The following is a 21330-nucleotide window of genomic DNA, read 5'->3' as shown; positions in this document are numbered from 1 at the left end:
TTATAAATGTAAAAATTGATTCCAGAGTACAGAAAACTTACATTAAGATTAGGAAAAATACAAACTAAGACAAAAAAAAACACCTACTAGTTCACGTACGAGTTTTATCTGTAACTGTGCTATCTACACATGGCTTCTGGTTGAGGTTTGCTGTAAGCACAAAATATACATGGAATTTGGAGGATTTAGTGCAAAAAAAAATGTAAAAATATTTTGGCATTAGTTTAATGCTGAAATAATATTTTAGATATCTTGGGTTAAGTGAAATATACTAATAAATTAACTTCATTGCTTCCTTCTCCTTTTTTGTTTCTGTTTTGATTTTTCCTGTTTTACCTTTTATAAAAAGTGGCTGCTAGAAATCTTAAAATTACATATGTAGCTTGAATTATAGTTCTAATGCACAGCACTGGTCTCTGATATATCATTAGCATTCAGTCACTTATTCTGCCATGCCAAGAGCACGTGTTATGCAAATGCGCCTGAACTTACCTGCCTTTGATTGAGTGGGGTACACAGAAGCTATAATAATGTGCCTGCTGGGTTAATTTCTCACGAGCAGACACACAGAGACCTGCAGAACCATTGTGGTTCCAGTCAAGGATATACACATGAGAAGTTCAAATATAAGGCCAGAGATGTCAGGACATGCTCTATCCCTGACCTTACGAGGAGCTTCATAGTGATCTATGTTTTATGGACGTCGTTAAAGAACCATTTAATTGTGCATATTTTTGTTACATTTTAACTACTTAAAAATATTTTAATTGAAATATTTGTCAAGTAATTGGTACTGCCCCTAAAAATAAATACATCTGAAAACCACATGGTTCCCCAAAACCAGTTTGAAAGTTACTGCTTTAGAAGAATCGTCACATGTGGTTAGGTTCATTAGTCAAATGTATGTATCAATCTCACTTTAGCTTTGTTTCCTCTCTCTTTGATTTAGATGAATAGTTGTGTGCATAACATTGCAGGGACTGATTCAGTAGGTCTATAGGGATATATGTGGGATCTGAAATGTTAACAAGCTTCCACTCTGATATAATGAGACTCTACTTGTTGAGAACCCAATTGAGGGCCCATGTTGCCAGCCATCATTGAGGTCAAAGTCTTATTCATCTTAACTAGCTCTTGAGATTCTACCTTTGAAGTCATTAAGCTCGATCCTGAGGTAGACTGCTGGGTTTGAGAAATGATGGCCAACAATTCTTACAAAAAAGCATTTTTTTTGTGACATTCCACTTGTTGCTGTTCAGAGTAAATTATCTAGATTTTTAAGTTGACTTGTAAATTTTGGAACTGAGTGCACAAGTCATACATCCTAGCGCATGCATAAAGATAAAGTCATTGTGAGATAATGCATGAAAGGTACAGGGAAGTGTCTGTCATAAAGAAAGCACTGTCTCTTTTCCCTTGTATGTGTTGTGTGTATGTGCATGTGTGTGTGTGCGTGTGTGTGTATCCACGCACATGTGTTCAGAAGAAAGATTCTTTATCAATAATACTATTCTACCAGATACGTATAGAAACTAAGAAGTTGTTTAATCATGCACTTGGGTTATAGTTATTTAAATATGAATATCAAAATAATATTTTTATCCTTCTGGGATTTCCATATCGTGTTGCTACATGCCATTTAACTTCTGACAATGACTGAAAGCCAAATTGCCAAAAGAAGCAAATTTCTATTTGCAAGAAGCAGCTATTAGAAAGATGTTTTTTTTTAAATAGTTAATTGAATGTCAACACTGGGTATTTCTTAATAGACTAACAGAAGAGTCCCCATAGAGCAGTGAAATATCACATAAAACACATACAAAATATAAACCAAAACCAATATTTTATTATCATTCCACTGGATTATATTACATCCAGATGGAAGGACTGGACTTACTTGGACTTTTCTTGATTTTAGTGGTTTGCGTGTGTCCATCAATTTTAGAGTATATTTTTTAAAAGCTCATATCTTGCTGAGGTAGAATGAGGTTTTAGTTCTAGACTATTTCTCTAGGCTACAATCTATAGTACAGAGTGCTATTATGAGTCATATTATATTTTTAAACAAGTCTTTTCAGTATATTTATAAAAGTACAGTAATTCCTGTGGTCCCTAAGGTTAGTTATGTGTGTTTATCCTTATCTTGGGAGGAAGAAATTTAGTTGATAGTATATTTTGACTATTTTTCTGAAGTGTAAAACCTGACAAGATGAGTGATGCCTTAAAATTACTGGGAAAATCTCTTTTTGTTAAAGATATATGAACTTTGCAGATTCTAAATCTGGCCATTGCAAAGTAGCATTCAAATTTGCTTTCCTAATTCCAATTATTTTTCTAGAATAGAGTTATTCTTTGGAAAAAAGTCAGGAGATGTAGTCAATAAAGAACCTAGTCCTTAGAAAATAGTATCCTTCTAGCCTGACGGCCCTTCTGTATACTTGACTTACTTTGCTTGTGGCCAAGTCTACAAAAGGAAGCAAACAAGAGCTGTAGAAATAAATTCAAATAATTTTGAGATGAAAGGATAGTCAGTGATGAGGGACCTGCCTAAGGTCATGGAGCCGGAACTAGGACCCTGCCTTCTTCTATTCCTGGCACTTGGGACAGTTTGAAAGTGTACTCTTTGCTCATTACTAGACTACGTTTGAAAGAAAATCACAAAAGAAAAAAAAAATAAGACCAGAAGGAGATGAGAAACATCTAGCCCAACTCTCCTGTTTTCCAAGGTAACACTAAAGGACACTAGCAACAGCACCACCAGTGGTTGCTCTTAGAGGTTGAGATTCCTAAGTCCTGCTATTTTTTCTCTCTCATGGAAGAGCCCAGGACTACCCATTTTTTAAAATATTTATTTATTTTTGAGAGAGAGCGTGCGCGCGTGCGTGCACACTCATGGCGGGGAAGTGGGGGCAGAGAGAGGGGGAGTCTGTGTTGACAGCAGAGAGCTCAGTGTGAGGCTTGAACTCACAAACCAAACCATGCAATCATGACCTGAGCTGAAGTCAGACACTTAACCAGCTGAGCCATCTAGGCACCCCAGTTCTACCCATTTTAATAAACACATCAGATAACTTTTATGCCAACGAGAATTCGAGAATCAATGCATCTTCACATATCACATGTTTAAAGTGCAAAATATTATCTCTATATACAAAAAGTATATAAAATAAAATATATATTGAAATAGGCAATTTGGAAAACTGATCCAAATTAAGAGAGATTAACTATGAGAGCCTTCTTTGAGGAAGGTAGGTGAGCCAGTGAAATGTGCGATGGTCCTACGTTACTGAGGTTCAATGAAGTAAGAGTTAATCTTGGATAAATGTGCAGAAGTGGATAGGAATAAGTCACGTGTGCACATATATATGGAGAATATTATATCAGTAGGATCTAGGAATCATACTGGGAAGTGAGGGGAAAAATAAGACTGCGTGGAAAGTGATTCTCACAAGATAGATGTTACTGTTTGCCAATTTTTCATGCTTCTAGACACCCTAGAATTCTATAAGTGTTATTGGTAATGAAATGAAAAACACAATAGCAAAACAAATACATGTTTGTTATTTCTATTTGTCAGAGAGTTAATTTAACCCATTGTGTTATCTAGGCCATGTTGGCAGTCCAAAGAGAAGAAATATTTCCATTCTTTTAACGAGCTTAAAATCTAGGGGCACCTAGGTGGCTCAGTCAGTTAAGCATCAAACTCTTGATTTCAACTCGGGTTATGATCTTGTGGTTCATGAGTTCTAGCCCCATGTTGGGCTCTGTGCTGACACTGAAGAGCCTGTTTGGGATTCTCCGTCTCCCTCTCTCTCTCTCTGCCTCTCCCCCCTACCCTCTCAAAAATAAATCATTTTTTAAAAAGAGCTTAAAATCTTAACAGGAGTAATGAATCCTAATATCAAAATACTGTTTATAAGGCAGGCAATGCTGACCATAGAAAAATGCAAATTGGCATAAAGATTTGGAGAGGAGGGATATTACATAATATACAAAACATACCAAGCAGTGTGACATGAGGGATGGGGGTGAATGACAGGGAAAGTGGTCTTTAAGCTGGATCTGGTGGGCAGGCGGAATTTATTTACGTGCATTGGCCCTTGTCACTGCTTAAAATTGAGTTTGGGTTTTAAATTTCAGCCATTTTAAATGAACTCGCCTCAAACAGAAAGTGTATCTTTTCCTTAATTAAATTTATCTTCCCAAAACAAATAAAATTTCCTTATCTCTTTTGGGTTGGTAGTAAGCAAGAAAATAGAGTTTAGTTCAAAAACTATAACCATAAAATTAGCATAATAATTATAAGTGTTAAAAACTTGTAAATGATTAGATCTTTCTTCTGAACATTTTTTTTTTATTTTTTTTTCCAACGTTTTTATTTATTTTTGGGACAGAGAGAGACAGAGCATGGACGGGGGAGGGGCAGAGAGAGAGAGGGAGACACAGAATCGGAAACAGGCTCCAGGCTCCGAGCCATCAGCCCAGAGCCTGACGCAGGGCTCGAACTCACGGACCGCGAGATCGTGACCTGGCTGAAGTCGGACGCTTAACCGACTGTGCCACCCAGGCGCCCCTCTTCTGAACATTTTTAATGCCTTGTACAATTTTTCAGTCATATGTTTAGTCGTATATAATATGGTTCCTAAAATATATTAGTATGTTGATACAGAGAAAGGAGGCGTTTAGTCTTGAAATTTGATTGTGAGGTTCTTTTCTTTAAGATATCTAAACTTCAAAATGCCAACAGACCATGCAGATGATGTCTCTCTACACAATAAGCAGAGGTCCAAGAATAAAACCAATCTCCTTACACTGGATTCTGCTCTTTTCTAATGATTCTCTTTCATGCTGATAACAAACAATAAGTATGCAATGCATCTGTCTTACTTCACTCCAAAAGTCTTTGTTCTCCAGCAAGACTAAAACTCTGGTATCAAAAGAGTGTCAAGGGTTTTTATTGTTTAGTTGGTTCTTGTTTTGAATCCAGGTGTTCTCATACTTTGGATAACCAGAACTGTTTTTACTTACTCTTGGATGACTATGTAGACTTTTGTGCATGCTCCCTTTTGCTCTATTAGGATCACATGTCCTTTAACCCCTGGTTTTTCCTTCCTTCCTTCTTCAACTAACATTTATTAAATGCCAATTAAGTATGAGACACTGTGTAAGGCTCCGGGAAAGTAATTGAAGATAAATTAGAGGCCTTACTTGACTTTTAGTCTAGGGAATTATCTCAGCGTGATTAGTGCTCCCATAGAGATCTATCCCGGTGCTTCCGTGGCGTCTAGAAGAGGTACTCACCAGAACTTTGGAGGTGGAAGAAGTCCACCAGGAGGAGCAAAACTCATTACAATCAAAGCTGTAAGCTGAAAAACAGTAAGGAGGAGCTCCTTGGTGAAAGTGCAGGGGCCTACAGGTGCACAGAATAGTGAATCTTTGGGAGGGTAGCTCAGTAAGCCTAAAGCAATGTACCACTGGGGAGCAAGAGCCGGGAGATGTAGGGCCCTCTGTGCCAGACGAAGAATTCTTGGTTATTTTGAGGTGAAGGGTAGCCATGGAAGGCCTCTGACCAGGGAAATGGTGGACTCAGAATGTAGACTGTTCTGGCTGCTATGTGACAATGAGAATAGTAAGAAGGGAGGTTTTATTAAATAGCTGTGCAGAACTGCATGCTGGTCATGGCATAGGGAAAGGTAGATGGATTTGAGCTGAAGCCAAAGGACTTGAAAAGTCATTAAATCGTTTTGAGGTAGAGGCGAGTGAGAGGTAGCAAGACAAAGGGAGAAATCAGAGAAGGCACTGAGGATTCTTGCCTTTGCAATGGAGTGAGAAAATAAGGGAGAATTCAAAAATGTCATAAAAATTACTTGCAGGATACTCCCCTCCCATACATGCTAGTGGTTCATGCATGACCGAGACTTTAATTTACATTTACTTTATCATTCACCGTACGATTTCTGAGGCCATTTGGAGTTACATGTGTAATTGAAAGTTTGTGTTGTATTTCATTTTTTAAAAGTCTCACTTGCCAGAGCTCTTTGGCTCTCTTATTCTGATCATCAAAATAGTTTCCGTATGCGGAAGCATTCTTGCCAACTCACCTAACCACATGCTTGAAACATCGGTTGTTAATAGGTTGGCTGGTATTTTATCTTCCTTAAAATTTGCCGTACATTACAAGTTTTGCACGTTAAAGGTCAAGAAAGATATTGCTTTTCCTTTTTGGAGAGTAAAAGCCACTTACGGGTCTAAAATGTGAAAATAAAGACTAGTAATTATTTTACATAAGTAATATGTATACCCAGTGAGTAGTTAACATAAAGATACTCAAAATCAGATCTTGGTTTTAGAACTTTATTTTGAGACAAATGTCATAATTTTACCTCTTTATTCATCAATTTCAACTAAGTACTCTCTTTAAAAGAATAATCTTCAATGATCTGATATCAGCAATAGCATGTGAAACACTGGTGACCTGTTTGTAGAGATGAAATTGAGAATGCTATCCAACATCAAGAGTGTTCATTTTGAAAGCAAAAAAAAAAAAATTACTTTTCGGGTTTAGATGAAGAAATGTTTCACTAACAAAGAGCTGGCTCTAAAAGAATGTTGGCAACGGTGAATATGAAAGGTATGAATGGTGGCAGGCCAAGAAAGCAAGTGAACATTACTTCCTTGATTCCAAAAGTTTAATATTTTCATTTGTAATAAATGAGTAACACTGATCAAAAATTTTTCCTGGAATCATAGCAACAAAATATATTACAGGAAGTGTTACAAGAGAATGTCTCCTCTCTTAATAACTTCAAAGTAAATAAGAGGTTTCAACATGAAGAACTTTATTCCACAATGAGGTTAGCACTGTGAACTAAGTGTTGTTTTTTTGGACATTCGGAGGTTTTAATTCCAGGCTTTAAGCTAGGTTTAATACCCTTTGCAATATACGTGTGTGTGGATGTGTGTATGGGGTGGTTATTTGCATGTAAACATGCACATATGCACACCAAAAGAGATCTACATGTATCTCCAAATCTTTGTGCAATAAGGCAGGATAGTAACGAGATTTTAAAAACAGATGCTTGGTAAATATTTTTCATTAACACACACACACACACACACACACACACACACACACACACACTGTTCCAGAGGCTGATGAGGACATATGTGAAATATATAAAGCAGATCTAGATTCAGGCCTTAAAGAGCTCGTGGTCTATAGACAAAGTAATGAAAACGTGACCTAGAAAATGGAAAGTGGCTACAAGAATTATAGGAAATCCAGGAAAGAAAAAGTTAACTTAGACTCAAAAATATCAGAAAAGCTTCATAAAGGATCACCCTGTTATCTGGGCCTTAAATAATATGAACAATTTGAACATATGGAGAAAAGAAGGTAGACACTGAATGGAGAAGTAGATATATACCTACATGGATGCACATATACATATAGAAACATCATTGAGTCAGGAACTTTATAGATAACGCCTAATCCTCAGGACAACCCTATGAGGTGGGGAGGTTGTATCATGTTTTAGAGAGGATGAAGCAACTTTAGAGGGTTTCCTGAGGCCACATGGCTGGTAAATGCCATCCACAAGCCGCTGGACTCCAAAGATCAAGCTCTCTGTCGCCCCTTCTTTGCACTTCCTCCAAAATACAAGGAACGTTTGGGACAAAGGGAGCAGCAAAGATTCACTTTGATTTGAGGGCAAGGTAGTACAATGTCCAGAATGAGAAATAAGACTTTTTATTCTCTTTGCTTGACTCTGATGAAGGCCAGAGTATAAGGGTGTAATATTTACAGAGGCATTTACTGTCCACTTCCTATGTACTGGGCACCGCACTAAGAATCTCACATGTGCTAATCACATTTGATCTCTTAACACCTCTGTGTGGTCTCGGTTCTTCAGGTGAGAATACAGGCTTTGAGGGAAAGAATAAACCAATTCCCAAGGTCAAAGTGCTAGGAAATGGTGGAGGGGGATTCAAAGTTGCTGCTCTGAGACTCCAGACAAAAGCCTGGACTCTTAACCACCAAACTACAGCACACTAAGCAAAGTTAAGCATGTGTTTGTGTATGTGTGTGGATATGGCACACTTTTCATACCTAGCAATGATATCCAGAAAGGCTTGTATTAACATGTTTGAGTTGAGTAGAATTTGTTTAACGATGACCAGATTCGTTGGTATGTTATATTTTCCTCATTCAGCCATGCACAAAAGCATTTATTAGGCATTTGCTTTATGCCAAACATTCTGCTTGATCCTAGGATTCAAAGCTAAGGCACAATCCATATCTAGCCTAGGTTTTCGAAATCTAAGGCTAGCAAATTAATACAATGAGTCTATAAGCATTATTGCACTTGTGTTCAATTTCTTTCTTGCTTTGCTAAAAATACGCAGAGAAAAGAGTTTTATGTCATTAGGTTAAAAAGATTCAATATAGGCAAAAACCTCTTCATTCTCTGAGCATTACTTAATGAGCATTATTAATAGATGAATATATGTCATATTGTAATGTCAGATAACAGGCAGATTTACTGAGAAGTTAATGAAGCATGATCTTCAGGATTCCTTGAGTTTATTGACAGTAATAAGAAGGAAATCTCAAATCAAGGATCATTGTAAGAAGGCTGAAGAGGGTCTTGAGGCAATAAAGTGATTAGAATGAGTATTATAAAACATCAACAACACAGTACCTACTACCATAAGTAATCCCCAAGTGACCTTTATACAATTTTTCTCATCAGACACTTGAAACACTTCACTGGTTTAATCCTCCAAACAGGCACTAATGAGATGGAATATAGATATTACTTCTATTTCCTGATATGGACTCTGACCAAGAAGATTTAAGAACAAATTTTGTTTGTTTGAAAGAGTTGCTGGTTGAAAAACTAGTGTTTATGGTTTTTGCTTTTCAGGGAAAACTACGGCTCAAAAATATAAGACTTAGAGAAATCTTTGCCTCTGGGTGGGACTCCACTTAAAGCATTTATAGTAGGTTCACTGCACATCCCAGATGCCAATTTCTTAATGGTGTAATGGCATCAAAACTTGCAATTTGAGTTTATTTAAATTTTATGTACAATTTTGCTCACTTTATTCTTCTAATTTGAATTTTCACCATCTCACAGATGCTTGACTTGACTGCCACATAGTAATGAATGGATTGGGTATATTTTGCCCCAAATCATTTGTTTGTTCTTTGTTTTAAGCAATATTCATTGACACCCTACGATGTGACAAATGATCTAGGTTCTGGGGAAGAACAGTGAACTAGACAAAAGTCTCTACCTTCACGGAAAGAGATCCAACAGGATGTGACTTTTTAATACTGCTCTTATCAAAGTATATTGTAAGGTTTAGTAAGCTATAACAAAGCAGAATACAACAATTAGCTAAATATGCACGAGTTTCATGGATTTTCATTTTCATTGGTAGCTTATAAGACCTGTCAATTATTTCTCCAAGATATTGGGTTTTCCAGCTCTAACTTGGGGTTGCCATGGATTGCCAGTAGAACTTACAGAGATCTCCTTTCCAAGGCCAAATCCATGTCTCAGAGCTGTCCATACGGAGATGGTCATTGCAATTTGACCAGTAATCGTTTTTTGATCATCTGTGGGAACATCTGGATCTTTGACCTCACAAGTAGTTATACAACGAGCCCTTATCCCTGTGGAAAAGTGTTTGTTCCTTTGTGGCTCAGAGGCCCTGTGTTTGCATGTTAGGCTTGATGTTCTGGAAGTCATTTTCTCTAGCACTGGGGTTACTTAATTCCAAGGACTGGTTTGAATTTCTTTTAAAACTATAAGTGTATAGGATTACATTTAATTGTTGGTTTATGTACAGGAGCATTACTGCACTGAGCTGCAAGGAGCACATTATAAGTATTCCTTTGTCCTGTGTAAATATTCATTCAGTTACCAGCTGGATGAGGTAGCATGAATCTCCAAATCGTGATGTCTGTACAATGATTTTGAGGTATTGCTGATATTATCTATGAAGCTTTTGCTGTCTATGGGGTCATATAAAGTAGCTTGGAAATTGCAGGGTAAATGAAGAAAACCAATGTCTAAAGCTTGGACAGTTCACCCAGATGGCTGGAGTTTAGCAATTGTGAGTAGGTATTGTTGGCAATACACACATCAGACAAAAGGTGGTTGTTCCAAGTGCTCACAGTGTCAGTCTTCTAGGGGCAGCAGAGGGACAGGCTGCATGTTATGTCAGCCTGAAGTGCAAGAATAGTGGAGTCCTGCTCTGGTTCTATTTTCACTCTGAAGGTGATGGTGGATAAAGGAATGATTTTCTTGAAGTACAGCATGCTTTTCCAGTAGTTTCTAGGAGGAGATTCCATCTCCAGTGTTAGGGAAGGAGTTGGTTGAAGGACCCTACTTCCATCATCTTCTGGGATCCGTGGACTTGTCTGCTAATCACCCTTTCACTCTGTTCTCAGTCTTCACCCTGTGCATGGTTTAAAAGACCTTGCTGTTTGTAATCTGTTCGTGCTAGACTTGGAAATTCGGCAAGCCACCTTCTTATTTCCATGATCTACCCTTTGTAAAGGCCATACGGATGACAGCAAATCTGAAGAAATCTAGCTGCTTGTGAATATCCTGTGTGCAGTAATACTGAAGAGTCAGAAAAAGTGCAGTTCTGGTTGTATTCCTTACCTTCATTGATTGTCAAAACTCTAAGTAGTAGGGATACCAAAGATAATATTATTAAACACTCAAGTATAAGGTGATGACTCACATGGCAGAATACTTTTCCCACTTAAAGATACTGCCAAGTGTGGTCAAGAGCAACATCAGTCGGCAAACGTGACTGCTGTACCGTATTCCCATTACAAAAGCTTTCTAAACACTTTGGGATTTCTCTATTGCCTTGAACAGATGGCCTGTGACCTGCAGTGACTTTGTTCAGATTCATGGCCTACCCAAGCACGTGTCCAATCACTAGATGGAGTCCCACAGGGCCATGTGTGCTCTGGCCCCTGACAAATTCCCCAGCCTAGTGTCCCTCATTTGCCAGTTCACCTGATTATCTGAACCCCAACCCCTTCTAGCCATTCCTAACTTCCTTCATTTCCTCAGTCACCTTTAGGCTTTTGCACCTGTCGTTTACTACTCAGAACAAACACCCTTCTAGCTTATCTTGTGCCTTCAACTCCCACTGAGGACTTGTTCGATATTAGTTCCTCTCTCCCCTATCCGATCAGAATACGTTATTCACAAACTCTTCCACACCCATCAGGATGTGGCCAGTGTATGAGAAACCTCTTTCCCAAACCCATTTGGATTCCTCCCGTCTCCTCAATGCCAAGGAGAAGGGCGCATCAGGCATAGTCAATCTCTGGGCACCAAATGGTCTATAGAAACTTTCTAAAGTCAACTTGTCCACTATACAAAAAGTCTGCTTGGTTGTCTTTAATTAGGACTTTAAACACACAAGTATTATTTGAGAATAATATAATCAAAATTGAGATAGGTTCCACTGAATTTAATAAGTAAATGCAGCCATAAGCAGCTAAATACAGATAATTACTTTTGCTGCATTGGAAAGAGTTCAGTGAAGTTTTGCTGAATGAATGAATATTTTAAAGGAAATATTCAACAAAAGTGAGACTTTAGATCTTGAAATCCTTCCCTTGTAGCAACTAGAGTTAATTGTCTAGTAAGGATTAGTGCAGTTTTCAATCTGCTCTTTGCCCTCTGATTTCCCATTCATTCATTAAACAAATACTTGTTGACCACTCCCATCTCACAGGTACTACAGGTTTGTGTCCCTTTATGTGTGCTTCAGGCACCGTGAGGCTACCCAGGTCAATGGCTCAAAGTCCACATTAAGGAGATAACATGGAATAATACTGGAGGGCAGTTGAAAAAGCTATGGTTTTCGTGGCTTCTCTGCTTCCAAATAATTGTATATCCTTGAAAGTAATAATTTATTGGGTACTTACTTCTACCGGCCACTATTCTAGGCCCATGGTATAGGCAGTAGTGATATCTTCATTTGACATGTGAGGAAATGGAGGCAAAGAATTGTTGAATAACTTGCCGAGGGTGATGCATCTGGTATTGGGGTCTTGTTTTGAACTCAAGAGCTCATAGTCGGATCATCAAAGACCTTGAAATGGAAAGTCACCTAGCTTCACTGTACTTGTTTGTTTGCTACATCTATAAAGTGACTTTGTTGGCCACAGCAGTATCCCAGATCCCTCCCAGATTAGAGATGTGTCTTCTTGGTACTGGAACTGCCCTGCCCAAAGTACAGATCCTCAAATAGTCCCTCTTCCTTTTCCTGCATTTCTTCAGATCTACGTCTCACACGAGGTGCTTCCTCACCTCACACCTCACCTCTGCTTCTTCTCTCATTTAATACTTTCTCGAAGGCCATTGCTCTCCCCAGCCTGGGCTTACCACCCCAATCCTGCCCTGCCAACCTCTGGTCTCTAGACTACTCTGGCTTTGCAGGTTACCCTCTGAGGGACTGGTGCTCAGAAATTTGGCAGGAGCAAAATTTCTCTCCTCACAAAATCCCCTGACTCACACAGTAGAACTGTGTTTTGTATCGGTACATAGTCTCACCAAATGGTCCTCTCCACTTTCCACCTCCTTCCTTCTACAAAACAGCATTCACAGCAGGCCCCATTATGGGTTTCAGAGTACACAAGATGCTTTCACACAAATTACATTAATTATTTCAGTAAAGGAGTGAGCATTGTTACTACCTCTCCTCTACAAGGAAGTTCAAAAAGGTAAGTAATACTATGTCCAAGATCACACAGCTAGAGAGGGATAAATTGGGATTTGAATCCAGATACTCTAACTTCTTTCCACTATAGACACTCACTTTATAAAAGTTAAGTATTTATGCTTTCACAGAAGTGTCTTTCTGAAAGACAATCAATGCTTAGGGCTCTGAGGAGATAAATAAAATAGGAAATTGTATGGGAAAATTCTGACATAATTTTTGCTATCTTTATCAAGATCTGTGGTATACGTTTTTGTGTCTGATATAGGACAATTCTCAGAGCCCATATCAAAATGATTCCCAGAGTACCTTGGACTATGATGCCCACTCTGTTGCTATAACTGGGTGCACTAAAGAGATACCCCAGTTACATTCTGCATGCCATTGGGTTCCACAGGTACGGATTCTGCTAAAATTGTGCTTGATCAAAAGCTATAGCCATTGTTTTACACAATGAAATATGTGATATTCAGTGTGTATTCCAATATGTGCAATGGAAGTCAAGAATAAAAGTGCATGGAGAAAGCCTGCATATACTGAAAAGCACAACATAATACACAGCAATTCTGAACCTGTGCATCACCTGACCCCAGGATCTCCATACGGGTGTCCCACTACACATTAGATATATAGCCTTTCTAGTGCCCTCTACTGTCCATGGCTCAAATGACAGAAAACACAGTTCTGCATTCTGGATGTTTGCTTAATAGCAACAACAACAAAATTACTCTTGGGCTAAAACCAGGTTTTCCAAGTTTTTGTTCATAATGAGTAGTTTTTAAACATTTAAAAATAGGGGTATGTAATAAAATGTTGAGAGACTCTCTGGACGTTACTGCTGCTGGCACTTCTCTAATAGAAAGCATACGCCATTGAGCTAACATTTTGTTCTTTGACTGAAGAAGAAAACAAAGCTGTTAAAAGCTTGGTAGGCTCACTTTCCAATAGAAATAGCATTAATATATTTCAAGTCACTTCTAACCATAGCTAATTAGAGGTTTATGAGGGATGGCCCTGCCTGGAGGGTCACCTCAGGTAATATAGCCCACAGATTTGCTGTTGACTGTTGGCAACAATGGATTTGTTAAGAGTTTCTAGTCAGCTCGAGGTGATTATCTTTTTTTCCTTTTGCTAGTGTGTCTCCTATTTTGACTGGCTGAGGTTGAGTTGGACGATGAGGCCCCAATTCGAAGACAGTGCCAGGTTGTTGCTGGAGATCTGCACTGACAGATTGTTGAAAACTTATTAGTCTGACGTTTTAACAGCCTGAAACGGGATGGAAATCTATCTGCTCTTTCACTGGAAAAACTTAGAAAGGAAAACATGAGCTTGAGCTGAAATCAGCTCCAGCTCCAAATCTGCCGTCCTCTGGCACCAAAGAACCAAGGGCTGCCACAGTGTTTAGACATTAAGGCCTGGCTATGCCACCCACACGGGAGATGGGACTCTAGCCACTGTAAAGTAGGAGACCCTGGAAATGCACCCTCTGAGGGCTGGGGAAATTGTGATGTGCTCAACAGTAGGTGCTAATGGCTTTAGCAGTAGCAGAAGTCAGCCTCACATGAGATTTCAACTGAGTGGTTAGGGACTGCTCTTTTGGCTATAGCCATTCTGTGTAATAATTTAAGAAAAAAGAATAAGGAACACCACAGGCTTGGTATACCCTCTTGGAGCTGGAAATGAACAAAAGATTGTAGTCAATACTATCGGTGAGAGATATCTGGGACCACCAAATTGTAATTATCTATTACAATGCGAAAAGAATTTATTAGGCATCCTGGCTCTTCAAAATTCAGTCGGGCCTCTCTAACTGGGCCCAGAATTCTTTTAATTACTGTTGGCCCATACTTATCTTTCATCTCACCTGTGACTACCACTTTGGTTAAGCCCTCTATCCTGATGTACCACAATTTGGTCTCCTCCTGAGCAGCTACTTGAAGGGTCCCAACAGGGATTCAGGGCTTCGCACTGGCACCTACCTCTGCCCTGTCCTTTGTCAGCCAACTCCTTCCTATCAGACCTGTAGCTATCTCTTTCTGGAAGCATTCTGTGATAGCCCCAGACAGCACTGGGGGCCTACCACTGAGGTTGCCCGTAGTCTCCTATGTTCTGACGTCAGACTAAGCAATAAACTTCTGGGGGACATTTGGAGTTCCTAAGACTCATATGATTTTGTATTCACACTTACAGTACAGTACCTGCACAGACTAGGCACTCAATAAATAATTTTGAGTGTTTCTTCATTCATTCATTCACTCATTAACTCATTTGATAGACAATGGAGTTTCAAGCTTCTAGACCCTTGTTAGACTTTGGGGAGTTCAGTTTCTTAACAGAGCTATCTTTTTTATGATCTAAAGACCTAAACCATTTTCTCTCCAGGCCTATCTTCTGGGGTCTGGTTTTTATTAGTAACATTCTGTTTATTGTTGGGGGAAAATGTGAGATGGAAAGTGACCCAGATATTATGAGATGTCTTCTCGATGTCAAGTTTCCCCTTCATCACTGCGCCCAGTTCCACGTCATGTGGCTGCAGCTAATGGCAGCACTTACTGGTGTGTATACATAAACGTCCAGAAAACATTCTCTTTTCAGGCTACCCCAGATAATCTCAAATTTCAAGCATGTGCCCCGGAATTTCAGTAAAGAAATATTCATTCTTTCATTTAATTAACATCGGGAGTGTCATCATGCAAGACACTTTGAGGTTCAGGGGCGAACAAATAAAACAGAGGCATCAACATACAGGCATTTGCCTTGTTTACTAAAAACCTCACTAGAGAAATTAATTCCTGAATGGGAAACTTGCAGAATCAGAGAACTTGGAAATGGCGTGAGAGTGGGGGTGGGGGTGAGGGGGTGGGTGAAGGCAGCCTGCGCTGTGGCCTTGCCTGCTGCAGGTTGATTCCGTCCCTCCTGGCACAAATGAGATGTGCTTCGTTTTCCATCAAAAAGCAACCATGGTTAGCACTTCAGCTCAGGAAACTCAGTTTTGATCACTTTTTTTTTTTTTTTTCCAAAATACATCTAGTTATATACCAGGGGCTCTTTTTGTTGTGTTTGTTTTAATGATCTATCAAGCACAGACTTGGGCATGTTGGGTCTTTCTGCATTTCTACAGTGGCTTCCAGCATTCCATCACTGGCTCCGTGGGTATCAAAAGGCAATCATGCCAATAGCTTTCTAATCTTTGGATCATTGCCATGGTGGTGTGGTCTTGAAGTTAACAATTCCAGTGTTGCCTCTTGCGTCTCCACATTTCCAATGTGGCCCACCATCAGCTCCCCTCATAAGCCAATTCTGCATTTTTGAGACTCATTTCTAGGTGCCCAGCCTATAGCCTGCTCCTCCAATGCGTTTATAAGCACCTAGTTTCATGTATAAATGCCTGTCTGCTTTAAAAAAAAAAAAAAAAAAAAAAACAGGGGCGCCTGGGTGGCGCAGTCGGTTAAGCGTCCGACTTCAACCAGGTCACGATCTCGCGGTCCGTGAGTTCGAGCCCCGCGTCAGGCTCTGGGCTGATGGCTCAGAGCCTGGAGCCTGTTTCCGATTCTGTGTCTTCCTCTCTCTCTGCCCCTCCCCCGTTCATGCACTGTCTCTCTCTGTCCCAAAAATAAATAAACGTTGAAAAAAAAATTAAAAAAAAACAAAACAAAAAACCTATAACTATGGGAAGAAAATAATCAAAGAATCACAGCCTATTAATTATTTGCTGATAGCATTTAACATTACCTACTTACAGAAAACAGTTATTGACTCAGCTGGCAGTGGGCCAAACCACCAACCAATGAGGATTTCTGTTTTGTGTTTTGTTTACTAATGTTTCCTCCCATCCAAAGATATTAAGACACCTGCCCTAAAAAGATTAATTGCTGGCGGCCCACTGAGAGACTAAGATATTCAAGTGATTGGAAATATTCAGAAAAATAAAAAGAGCACACAATTTTATTTGAAGCAGGAAAAATATTAACTGATTTAAGAATGTTAGAAGTGCTTCCAGTTGAATAATGTATGAATTTTTCACTAACGTTAATGTTTTTTATTTAATTTTTTAAAATTTCTTTTGAGTACAATAGTTACTATGATTCATATTTAAATATTTTAATTTCAGATATAATTTTCCCTTAAGAAAAAGAGGTGTGCTGAATACTTTAGTGTGATTTTTAAAAATTACACCTCATAGCAGTTTTTCATAACTAATTTTAAGGTGGGAGTAATGAAAAAATATAGTTCACTTAAAAGAAATATATTTTATTTCACATTTTGCTGAAACATGTGATCTAACTAATGGAAATTAAATATTTTTAATTAAAACTACTAATACAGATGTGGCATTTTATATATTTATATATTATATTTATATATTAATATATAACATCATCTTTTTCTTCCTGACTAAAAGGTAAATTTTAGATTTAACATAGAAAAATTTTAATACATAGGAATTAGCAACCAAATTGTGAAGTATTCTGACTTTTTAAATTAGAATTATTTCTTTATTTTTAATTCTAAATAATAATATGAGAATTCAAATATACTTTATGGAATAAGTTAGATTTATTAATTTGTATTTTTGTATTATGGTCTCATCCACAGAAATTTAAATTGGTACATTCTTGTTCACAATGAATTAAAACTAAATTTGTGATGATACTATGATGTAGATAAGCTTGACTTTTTTTTACAAATGAGAAAGGAAGTTTGACAAAACTAAATAAATTGTCCATGATAGTATAGTTGGTAAGTGAATGCAGAAATAGGATTTGAACTTAGATTAGTCTGATACAAAACCTATGCTCTAATAGGTTGCAACTCAGGCAAATAGTCAGTGGCTAATGAGCGAGAGGAGGGGATGTAAGCAGACATAGTCTATTTGACCCGGGCAGTGAGTAGATAAACAATGGCCAATATTTAAGAATCTGCGTATACTAGCCAAGCATTGGGTAAGCTGTCAGCTTTCATTCTGTCACTTACTGGAGAGGAGTCCTCTACAGTGAGTGGCACTCTCTGTGCCTCAACTTTCTACTCTCTTAAAAGACAATAATGAAAGTATAAGATGGTAGATGTACAGCACTTAGAACAATGCTTAGCTCATAGTATAGGCTAAATCAATGTTAGCTAGCCCACAAATATTCTTTAAGTGTCTTGTACGTATAAGACACCAGGATTACATAATGAGGCATGTTAGGAGCACTAACAATGAAAGTGGTTTGATTCTTCATATCTATGAGGTTAACAGGCATTACATACATGAGTTCACGTGCAGCATATCCTATGTGCTGTAGAAGATCGTATGCCAGGAGGGTCCAGCCCTTGGCGAGGGATTTCAATAATTATGCCCTATTATTTGGGTCAGTATTAACTGGGAGAGAAGGACACAAACAAGGAGAGTTGAAATTAGTATATGAGGCACAAAAACAAAACAAAACTGGAGATCCTATGGAGAGATGGGATCTTGAGAAGGAGGCAGAAGCCTGGTGATCAGAACCAGGTCAAAGTCAGGATCATCCAGCAGCAGTGAGCTGGGATGAGAAGTCCCAGCATGCATGACCAGGTAGAGCCATGAGGAAAGACAGCTGCAGCACCTGAGAACCCAAGAGGGCATGAGACCTTCCCCCATGGAAGATCCTGCAGTTTTCTGAGACTCGGACCCTGTGGCTTAGCCCAATTAATCTCTTAAACTGGGTCATTGCCCTAGGTTTCACAGCAAGCATGAGCCTGGCAGCCAAGGCCCTTTAAACACTGGCATCAGTGAGAAAAAGCACTGGAAAGAATCTGGTTTCTTTCAAGTTCTGAGAACAACAGATTCCCTTCTGGGCATGCTTTAAAATCTGTTACCATCATCAGGTAATTTTACAAAGCAGAGCAGTTAAAGAACTAGTCAGAGGTGCCTCAGCCATTTCCCAGATGGCCAGGGAGATGAAGACAGAAGGAAGAGTACTGCTTCATCATCATCAGAAGGGCCACCGCACCTGCCCTTGATGCTTGGTCATTAGCTTGTGTGGTCAGTGAACCCAGGCAGGCCATGACTGTTAAGGAATGCATGCTCCAGGAGTTGCAGAAACTTCTGGATTTATTTATGTCTAGGAAAAAGAACAAGACCCATGGCACCACCCTTACCCACACCCACACCCACACCCATCTGCCTCTGAAAGGGCCATATATGTAAGGTTAGCCTTGGGTTAGGGTAGCCATGGGAAGTCATGCAACCTCCACCTACCATCTGCTTCCATTCCCTGCAATGAAAGAAGGAAAGTTGTATCCCAGCACATGTGTGGGCTTTGCCATTGACAAAGGGTAAGGGAGCACTCCAGAACTCGTTCCTTGTAGGACTCAGAATATGGATTAATAGAGCTTCTTAACACTTTGTTTTGCCAAGAAGTTGAAAATATTTTCGAAACTTCTGATCTTTCATTTAAAAACGATTAATTCTTTCAGGTCATAAAAACACCACTTTAAAAAAAGCAGGTAATGCGGAAATGGATCCTAGCAATTTGAATGGGTTCAACCTTTGCCAAAACACAAGCAAAACAGGAAAGACAGTTGGGTCAGATGCCACGGGTTGTTAATCCTCACATTTGCTCTCGCATATGACTTTGTGGCATATGTTAGCATCCCCATGTTACTTACAAAGAAATGAAGCATGAAGAGATTAAATAGCATGATAAATATCACATGATATGTAGGTCAGCAGAGTAACCAGGAAAAAAAGCTCACGATACAGACTTTCCATCTAGTATTCCTTGACCTCTTACCACCTTCAGGCACAACCAACCTGTCCTCTCTGCAGTCCATTCTCTTGATTCACTGGAACAGCTTGCTTCCTTTTCATGGCCCTGAGCCAAATGTCCATCTCTCTGTGCATGATGTAGGTCATCCCAGAAAATGGATTGGTTTGAATGTATGTAATTGAGTTGTCCTTTTCCCTCTCAACCTGCCTTTCACAATTATGAATGAAGAATGTATATCCTCTGCATATCTTCCCCCAACCCTGAGTTTGATGTTCATTATTCATCACCTGTTTTTATGCTTTTTCTGTAAATTAATCTATCTACAAATAATGTGTACTATTTTTAGGTTATCTTCAACTTCATATAAAATGGAGACAGTTTTATGTGTTTTACATGATTTGAAAATTATATGTATTTGTATGATTTGAACACTATATATTTCACATGATTTAAACATTATTGTTATATAATTGATTATTATATATTTACATGTACATGTTACATACATAATATATGTTTTTAAAGTATACATAACTCTAATTCATTCATCTGAACTACTGTGTAGTATTCCAGTGGTGAATAATGTATTTATCTATTTTGTAGCTGAACATTTAAGCTATTTGTGTAAATTTCTCCAGTCGTCAGTTTAGAAGATAACTTGCTAGGTCATAGGATATGTACATTTTGACTTGACTAGATTTTGCAAATTTTTCTTCAAGGTGATTTTATCATTTTACAAGTGCCCCTTTCTCTACATTTTTAATAACAGTTTTTATTGCCAGTCTCTTATGTTTTCCCATGCAGATGAATTCAAAATAGACTTCAGTTTATCTTTAATTTGCTCATTCTTGATTATTAGTGTGGTTGAATTTATTCTGTGTGTTTACTGACCATTTAGATCCCCTCTTCCATGCATTGCTAGTTCCTTTATCTGTTTTTCAATTGGACTGTTTGCGATTTTCTTATTGATTTTGGAGGATTTATTTACATATTCAGGTACTAACCATTTGTCAGTCATATACGTAAGTGTAGTCCATTCCTAAAGAGCTAATTGTTGTCTCGAGAGTTTACCTTGCACAAAAATTTTAATAAGCAAGTTAAAAATAAGATATAGGTAAGAAAGTTGCCATTTCCATGAGTCTGTGAGTTCAGGAAGAGCATTACGAGTGCCACCCTTTCATCATTTCCTTATTTGTTTCTTTCAAGTTCAGAGAGTTAAGTATAGGCCACCTAGTTTTGTGTTTAACAATGTGTGTGTTTGATTGCAGAGTGGGTAGTTTAGAATAACTCTCATCTGAGGAAGGACCAGTTTTGAGAGTGATTAACCTCCAATTATTAGATCTAATAGACTGCATATCTTCCACTGAAACAGAAAACGTTAGACACCGAATGCATCTCAGGCCATGACTCCTCAGAGGAACACACAAAATGAGCTCTAGGCAAAGGCATAAGGCATGAAGGAACAATCCATTAATTTATATATTATATAAATATATATATATTATATATATTATCCATTAATTAATAAAAGATATTAATCCCAACTTAATATCTCAAGTATTTTACTACCAGGAAAATCCCTACTCATGACACAAGTCCCTAGACTCAGATAACCAAGGAAAACATGAGAAGTAGAATAATGTTATGCTGATGTCAGGTTGCATAGACACATTACCTTGGGAACACTGATATAAAATCTGAAAATAATTATGGCTTTCTTTCTCTTTCAGAGGTGTGGTGAAATCTTGTTTGAAAACCCTGATCAGAATGTCAAATGTGTTTGCATGCTAGGTAAGAAGACTTCTCGTTTTAGATATATTAAGTATGTGGATGTTCT

The 21330-nt window shown here is 38.4% G+C and overlaps 1 protein-coding gene across 2 annotated transcripts in view; it reads left to right on the top strand.

Annotated features, from left to right (window-relative positions):
- The window catches only part of PDE7B (phosphodiesterase 7B), a 320081-nt gene that overhangs the window by 84271 nt on the left and 214480 nt on the right, over positions 1–21330 (top strand). The window contains exon 2 of one of the 2 annotated variants that reach the window (XM_040449102.1): positions 21224–21284. In XM_040449102.1, the coding sequence (XP_040305036.1) occupies positions 21224–21284 (61 nt within the window). Of the gene's footprint in view, positions 1–21202; positions 21285–21330 lie in introns of those variants that run through there. The other variant, XM_040449103.1, reaches the window with a different exon arrangement.

This window comes from Herpailurus yagouaroundi, unplaced genomic scaffold, assembly GCF_014898765.1.
Source record: "Herpailurus yagouaroundi ecotype Mexico unplaced genomic scaffold, PumYag 198, whole genome shotgun sequence".
Taxonomy (NCBI): Eukaryota; Metazoa; Chordata; class Mammalia; order Carnivora; family Felidae; genus Herpailurus; species Herpailurus yagouaroundi.
This window is presented reverse-complemented; position numbering and strand designations above follow the sequence as displayed.